Consider the following 8,636-nt stretch of genomic DNA (forward strand, 5'->3'; position numbering starts at 1 on the left):
TACTTCGAAACCAACTAATGGTTGCATGCCGACATGCACCACAAGTTGTTGCAAGCTACGTCTTTCTACCCTTCATATTGGGTGTTAGTCCAACCACGCACGTTATGCACTTTGTGATAAGGACATAACTCTACTTAGTAAACAACGAAGAATAAGACACCGATTGAACGTGTGAAATGTGTCGTCCAATCGAAAGCACCTATCACCATCCGATCTGCCTTATTTCTTGGGAGGTGTCGGTGCTGGAGATGGTACCTACCTACTTACCTCCATAATTTAATTGAAACTATTTGATTGCATTAATTGCTTTTATTTACCTTCCAAATTTGTGTTGTTAAAGTTTATGATTTTAACAAGGCATTCAAATTAATGTTCTCCCGGTGGCCTCTCAAATGCTACGTTGAGTGACGACCGATGATAGTAAATTGTAATGTAATATCTAATAGTAATTAAAAAAAAAACATGTGCAAAACTTATAAAAGATGAAGAAAATAAGATTATATTCCTAACAATCAACCTCACCTCAATCAATCTAGATGAGATCAAACGGATGCCAGCTCCCATATCCAAATCCGACGGTCCAATCGACGGCCCATGTCACTCTGGCGTCACGCCCACCCTGTCGTCCGAGCCACCCGCCACGTGTCTTTCTATTCTTATCCTTCCCGACGCGTTGACGGCCCCACGCGAGCGCTCGCGTGGACTGATGCAGTTTCCAAATGACAAAGAAAAACGAAGCGGCACTCGCTTTTCACACTCGGTCTGCGACACCTCAAATTTTAGCTCACGGGCTCGAATAGTGGGCCCCGCTTCCTGGGTGCCCTGTAAATTGGGTGTACCGTGGGTGCCTTCAGGAGTGCCCGTTTGGATTTGTCCACGGCGGGAGAGAGCACCGGCAGCAGCAAAGCAGTGGGAACCTAGAGAATGGACGCGGTTTCTGGATACCCATTTCGCGAGCCACGAGATCTTGATAGACTCGGGTTGGCCTATCGGTTGATTGGGGGTGTAAATGTGTGTTTTCTAATAAGATGTATGTTTAGATGAGAAAAAAAGATAAAAGAGTGGGAGTCGAGTGTAGTAGTAGTAGAAGCAGAAGAAGACGACGAAGAAGCGCTCTCCCAAAAAAGTCCCTTTCGTTCTAGAAAATTACATTTTTAGTCTCCGTCGTCTCTCACTCTTCACCTTTTCTCTCTCCCTCGATAACCAGGGCTGGGGTTTCTTTTTCCGTCCTAACGTTGGCGTAGGGGCTCCGATTCCCCTTAGGATGCGCCGGACGGTGGCGATGCCACGCCGCCGGGTTCCTCCTACCTCCCTAGTACGTGTCTTCCTCCTCATAATCCCATTCGCCGCCTCCGCCGTCGTTTCTTCGTCCTCACTTGATGCCGCTTCCCGCTCGGCCGAGAGGGTTGCCCTCCTTCAGTTCAAGGCCTCTGTCGTCTCCGACCCCGCCGGTCTCCTCGCCCTCTGGTCCAACGCAACCGGCTCCGACCACTGTGTCTGGCCCGGCGTCTCCTGCGACGCGAGATCGAAGGTCGTGGCCCTCAACATCTCCACCGATGTTGGTCGTTTCCCTTCGTCCTGCTCTCGGTCCGGTCCGTTCTGGCGGCGCTGCCCGGATTCCTGCAGGCGGTTGTCCGGAAAGCTGAGCCCCGGCATTGGAGCGCTTGTGGAGCTTAAAGTCCTCTCCTTTCCGTTCCATGCCTTCGGTGGCGAGATCCCTAGTGAGATCTGGGGATTGGAGAAGCTCGAGGTGGTCGATTTTGAAGCCAACCTGCTTTCCGGCTTTCTCCCATCGAATTTACCACGTAGTTTAAGAGTGCTGAACCTGGCTTCGAATCTGATCCGTGGTGAGATCCCACTGTCTCTTTCTAGTTATGTTCGTTTGGAAACCCTGGACCTCTCCGGCAACCAGCTCAATGGCACAATCCCTGGTTTCGTTGGCGATTTTCTTAACCTCAGAGAACTATATCTATCTTCGAATCAGCTCAGTGGTTCGATTCCAGATGAGCTGGGAGATGGTTTCCGGAGTTTGCAGCATTTGGACCTGTCCGGTAACATTCTGGTCGGTAGCATTCCTCGTAGCTTGGGAGATTGCAGTGAGCTCCGCTCACTCATACTATCATCTAATCTGTTGGATGATGTTATTCCTCCAGAGTTGGGCCGGTTGAGAAAGCTCCAAGTTTTAGATGTTTCGAGGAACTGTCTGAGTGGCCCTGTGCCTGCTGAACTTGGAGGGTGCTTTGAGTTATCTGTTATCGTTCTTTCAAACCCGTACAATCCAACAATTCTTTCTGTTAATTCAAGCAATGTTGACGCTGATGAGTTCAATTATTTCCAAGGTAGGATCAATGAGAATATCACAGCCCTGCCAAATCTTAGAGTGCTATGGGCACCGAAGGCGATGCTACAAGGGGAGATTCCAAGCAGTTGGGGTACTTGCGAGAGCTTAAAAATTGTTAATCTAGGGGAAAATCTCTTCACTGGGGGTATTCCCAAAGCATTTGGTCAGTGCCAGAATCTTAAATTTCTTAACTTGAGCTCAAACAAGTTGACAGGTTGGCTGGATCAGGATCTTCCTGTCCCGTGTATGGATGTTTTTGATCTTAGTGGTAATCGTCTATCTGGTTCCATCCCAAGCTTTAACTTGAAATCTTGCCCTTCATCAAAGTTGCTGCTAGATGACCTAGGATCTGGGTATTCTTCATTCTTTTCATATACAACACTGGCTGCAATCTCGTTGGATATGTATGATTTTGGTGATGATATTACAGTTTTCCATAACTTTGGACAAAATAAGTTCACTGGCGTCCTACCATCTTTACCACTTTCAACTGATAGATATGGGAAGGAGGTTGTCTATGCTTTCCTCGCTAATGGTAATAATCTTGTTGGGCCATTAAGTGATGTCATATTTAATAAGTGCAATGAGGTCAAAGCGTTCATTGTCAACTTAAGTAATAACTGGATTTCTGGACAATTTCCAACAGAAGTTGGTGCCATGTGCCTGCCTCTTGTGGTTTTTGATGTTTCTCGTAATAATATTAGTGGAGTGATTCCTCATGGTTTTGGATTCTTGGAAGGCATTATCAGTTTAGATTTCAGCAGAAACCATCTTGAAGGTGAGATTCCTGCAAGGTTTGAGAATTTGAAGCATCTGCAGTATCTCTCACTGGGAAAGAATAATCTTAAAGGCAACATTCCTGCTGGTTTCGGTCAATTGCATCATCTTAAGTATTTTGATCTGTCTTCCAATTATCTTTCAGGGAAAATTCCCACTGACCTTGTCGACCTGAAGAATCTTACTATTCTTCTTCTCAACAACAATAATCTTTCTGGAACAATTCCTTTGAATTTAGCTAGAATGACATCTTTAACAAAGTTTAATGTGTCATTCAATAACTTGTCTGGGCCATTACCACTGAACGCCAGCATGTTGACATGTGATAGTGTTCTTGGAAACCCTTTGATCCACTCTTGTCCTGTAAATACTGTATCTGTCCCATCGCTTTCTGGCCGGCAAGGGCGCAGCACACAGGATTACACTGGTTCTTCACCTATAAGGCCAACAAATGATAGTAACAATACTGGTTTCAGCACTGTAGAAATTGCTTCAATAGCATCAGCAGCAGCTGTCGTTTCTGTTCTTTTAGCTTTAATTGTCCTCTACATATACACAAGAAAATGTGCACCAAGATTTGCAGCCCAGTCTTCAAGAAGAAGAGAGGTTACACTTTTCACAGACATTGGAGCACCAGTTACTTTTGAGAGTGTTGTTCGAGCCACTGGCAACTTTAATGCAAGCAATTGCGTCGGACATGGAGGCTTTGGAGCAACTTACAAGGCTGAAATTTCACCTGGAGTATTAGTGGCCATAAAAAGACTTTCTCTAGGAAGATTTCAAGGAGTACAACAATTCCATGCAGAGATTAAAACACTTGGGAGATTGCGCCACCCAAATCTTGTTACTTTGATAGGGTATCATCTTAGTGAGGAGGAAATGTTTCTCATTTATAACTACCTTTCAGGAGGAAATCTTGAGAGGTTTATACAGGAAAGGCACAAAAGAGCTGTTGATTGGAGGGTACTCCATAGAATTGCTATGGATATTGCATGTGCACTTGCTTACCTGCATGACCATTGTGTGCCCCGTATCCTCCACCGGGATGTTAAACCAAGCAACATTTTGTTGGACAATTACAAAGCTTATCTCTCTGATTTTGGATTGGCAAGGCTTCTAGGCAACTCAGAAACACATGCAACTACCGGTGTAGCTGGAACTTTTGGTTATGTTGCTCCAGAGTATGCAATGACTTGTCGTGTTTCTGATAAGGCTGATGTATACAGCTACGGTGTGGTACTGATGGAGTTGATATCAGACAAAAAAGCATTGGATCCTTCATTTTCTCCATACGGAAATGGCTTTAATATTGTTGCTTGGGCTTGCATGCTACTCCGCCAGGGGCGGGCCCGTGAATTCTTCATGGAAGGGCTGTGGGATGTTGGGCCTCATGATGCTTTGGTGGACACGTTGCATTTAGCTGTCAGGTGTACAGTTGATTCACTTTCTATCAGACCGACTATGAAGCAAGTTGTTCAACGGCTAAAGCAACTTCAGCCTCCTACTTGCTAGAACCAATATTAGCTGCATGATTAACCCATTCAGTATTGGTTGTAATTTCGACTTCAAGTGGTCCATTTTTTTTATCACCTTCAAGAAGAAGCTAAGTTGTAGCTGTTGCCAGTGAATTATAAATTTTTTTAGTCCTTTCTCAGAGGCTCACTGATATATCTGCAAAGGAAACAAGAAAAGGTCAGTTGTATATTAACCAGATTAATTGAGAGAGAATTTTCATAGACTTCTGTGAAGTTTTTTTCCAACTTTTCTTTGGTAACTGACACATTAGGTGGTTCCGCTACTAAGATATTTGATTATTCTGCCCTAACAAGAGACATACAAAATACATGAGCATTACGAAATCCAAATGTTTAATAAATTGCTTTTTGTCAGGCACATGAGTTTTGCATACATCCTTGACTAAAAAATTCACCATGATAGCTAGAAATGAAATTAGTTGTTTCACCAAGTTATTGTTCTGTACTTCTATGAATATCATAAAAGTAATGTGTTGACCTTGATTATTGATGTTGGAAGAAAATATATATGCTTTATAATGTTATGGAAAAATTACATTACTCATAGGTCATGTTTCTTTTGGATACTATGTGATGCTGACGTACGTTCGTCGAAGGCTCACATAGGAAGGGTGGAAACAAGTGTAAAGGTAATACTTCTGCCTAACAATTTTTTTGTCAGCTTTATGATCTGTGATGCATCTGCTAACATTTTAAAGTTTCAGCCATCAGTGTAGGCTAGTTGGAAAATTTTCTACTAAGTTTTGCATTAGCAGAAAGAAACTGTAGGAAGTGTGTGTATCATGGCCCTAGAGTTGAACTGACCTTGTTTATCAACTATTGTTCCCTTAAATGTGATGTCTTCGTCACTTCCTATACTTATGTTGCATTTCTTCTTATTTTACCAAGCTTAGACATAATTCACATTTTGAGGGTAGGCATTGGTATCGTGGGTGATGGTTTTGCTTGGACCATTACGTAATGGGTGGTATGTACAGTGGTAGGCATGAACTTGTGCCCCCGTTTTGGATAGTTCAGTTCCACAAATAGAAAAAGGAAAAAAATATTTCACAGGATTACAAGCCCTCTTCCCCATAGTCGCTCACGGACAAACCTGTGAGTTGTTGCCGCTCATCGCCCATCGCCTATCATCGACTTCAAGTATGCTGTTTTTCCTACTCTTCCTCCTCTTACACTTCTTCCTTTTCCTTATATCTTTTCTTTTGTCGCCTTCTATTGTTCCTTCCTCTTCCTTCATCATCTCTTTTTCCTTCCTCTTCCTTCATTGCCTCCTCTTCTTCCTTCTTCTTCCTCCACTGTCACCTCTTCTTCCTTCTTCCTCTACTACCTCCTCTTCTTCCTTATTCTTCCTCCTCTTCCTCATCACCATACCTTCCTTCCTCTTTTCCTTCTTCCTCTTCAAGTCTTTGGTACATTCTAGTGTATCATGCATCTATACATTGGTACCAACTGATTCGTACCGATCCGACTAGGGACCAATATGCGATACGAGATAAAAAATCTTGGTGCAATAGTAAGGTTGCTTCTTTGCGAGAGATCATAGTTTGAGTCATAGAAATGACCTCTCTATATTTAGAGATAGGACTGACCTTCCCAGACCTCGCATTGGTGGGAACCTCTTGCATTGTATTATATCATTTGTGGGAGATAAGCCTTTTTTATTTGGTTTGGATTTCAACGGCGGTTAAAATTTTCTTTATCCTTTACCTGGGTGGATTATATCAATTGCTTTCTTCTTGTACTTCACAAGATGTAAATCAACAATTTCACCACTATAAGCTGTCATGGCAATGTTTAGTATCTTCACTCGGCCTGTTGTGCATGTTTTTTAAGGGCACTTGCACAAGGTGGATAATATTTCACTTTTCATAGGTCTCATAATCGATGCTTTTTTTCTTGTCAAGTTTACTGAGAGATGATTATGAGAATCTATGCTATCCAGAACTCTTAGTTTTGATTGTGACATATCAGTTCTGCATCATCAAACTTGTGATTCTCATCGTACAGTGAACCCAATCCTCCTTTAAATATCTAGGTCTTTTGCGCTTTCAGTTATAGCATATGATGTGTTTTGTGATACAAGGATCAAGCGTCAACCAGTAGATCCATTTTTGTTGTAGCAGTCTCTGCCTTGTTCTTTTATGTGCTCATTATGATATTGGTTTTTATTCTAAACATGTGAATCTTCTGAAGAACTAGTGAAAATAAAAAGAAGCAAACATGTAGCCATAAGACAGGTTGGATAATAACTATTCCATGTTGCAATTAGTTGTATCTTTAAAATAATTAATCTTTGTGATGATATTGATCTTTGTAGTTTGGAATTGGAAAGGGAAAAAATTTCATAAGGAAAGAAGATATATAGAAAATAGTTTCATTATAAAATTGATCCCAGACCTAGTATTAGATCTTGAACTTCAAGCCAAATTTGAACCCTAACTGGACTCCATGAACTGGTAAGACCGTCGAGTCGCAAGCAAAACCAAGAGCAGAAAGTCTTCGTTAATGGATGCTGCAGATGACAGCATTATAACATGGATGTGGTCCTACTTCCTATGTCTTATTTGTGCTTAGTGTTATGTCTGGTAATTGATTTATCTTTAGTTCGTCTGACTTTTCACGAGAATTTGTAATCGAGTTGTGTTCATTTTAGTCATCTAGTTTTTGTATCTAATGCCAAACAATAACAAGAAGCACACCTGTGCATGTGTTTTTGTTGAATCTTTTTCGCTGCTAGTCTCAAACTTAAAAAAGGGAAGAGAGCTGCTTTTGAACAGCTAACAGTCAACAGAGTCTTTAACAGCTAACAGTCTAACCAGAAAACCCATGTCTCCTCCTCTTAAGATGTCAAAGGGTGATAACCTAGAACTATAAGCTAAAAGTTTCATCACACCATCCCATTCATCAATAAGCGCACTAGAACAATTGAAGTAGCCTAACTGGAAGAAAGTAGTTTACTTACAGGGCCATATTTCACCTAATTAGAACCAGTTGAGTATTTAGCTCAATTAGGGCCATATTGGACTTCAATATACCTAAACAAATCAAGCTTCAACCAAGCTGATCCTAGTATTTAGCTCAACTCCTATCTAATTTGATGGGAATTTTCATGACTTGAGTTGCGGTCTTTGAAACCATGGCATTTGCTTTTGGATTCCGGATTGGCACGGCACTCTGCTGATCCAATCTGTTCCTTTCTTGTAGATCTTGTGCCAAACTGAGATTGTGATCTGAGAGTTGCATTCTTCATGTTGTTGGTTCACTCTGGTTGTGTAGCCTTTTTAACTTTTTGTTGTGGCTTTTGTGTGAAACCGAGATTGCCATCTTGTTTTTGCTGAGCCCGAGATGGAAAAGCCCATTGATCTCAAACCTATTGCTGATGCTGATGGAGAAAGGTGAAGTCAGAGAGATGTGGAGGGAGTGAGTCTTCTCTAGTTAAACCACTGACATTTTTTGTTTTAAAGTATGTTGAGCTGATGCTTAATATTAATTATTACTAGTTTTGGAGACCCTGTTTGTGAAGAGAATGGTCGAGTCAGAGATGTTTGGGTTCTGCACCTATGGATGTTATCTGTTCTGCTTCTGCACGAACATATAGATTTCTTTTAAAACATCACTAGTTGGTCATGCTGATACTACTACTTGTTTATATCTGAAACAAAATCATATAATATAGGTTTGAATCAATAAGAGACGTATGGCCTCCTGCCCTGCATATATTCTTATGTTGCATTGGATTCACCCTTTGTTTCTGGATATGAAAGCGAGTATACTTTCTTATGACGCACGTAAAGCCTTTTCTTTGTCGAATATGGTACTGATAATTTTCTATCTCCAGTCGGTAAATGCCTGACATATTACACCTTTCTTGGATGAAAGGAACATAGAAAAAAAAAATTCTGAAAAATTAAAGAACATTGCGATCAGAAGGTGTAAAGGAGCGAGCACTAAAACGAAAAACCATTGGTTCAAATAAACAAACA

At 41.5% G+C, this 8,636-nt stretch overlaps 1 protein-coding gene across 1 annotated transcript; it reads left to right on the forward strand.

Annotated features, from left to right (window-relative positions):
• Positions 1-1,029: 1,029 nt before the first annotated feature.
• On the forward strand, positions 1,030-4,878 carry LOC135609355 (LRR receptor-like serine/threonine-protein kinase RPK2). Its single transcript, XM_065102526.1, has one exon. The coding sequence runs from the start codon at positions 1,265-1,267 to the stop codon at positions 4,628-4,630; it is 3,366 nt and encodes a 1,121-aa protein (XP_064958598.1). The 5' UTR covers positions 1,030-1,264; the 3' UTR covers positions 4,631-4,878.
• Positions 4,879-8,636: the final 3,758 nt, after the last annotated feature.

This window comes from Musa acuminata, chromosome BXJ2-4 (genome assembly GCF_036884655.1).
Source record: "Musa acuminata AAA Group cultivar baxijiao chromosome BXJ2-4, Cavendish_Baxijiao_AAA, whole genome shotgun sequence".
In the NCBI taxonomy this organism is placed as follows: Eukaryota; Viridiplantae; Streptophyta; class Magnoliopsida; order Zingiberales; family Musaceae; genus Musa; species Musa acuminata.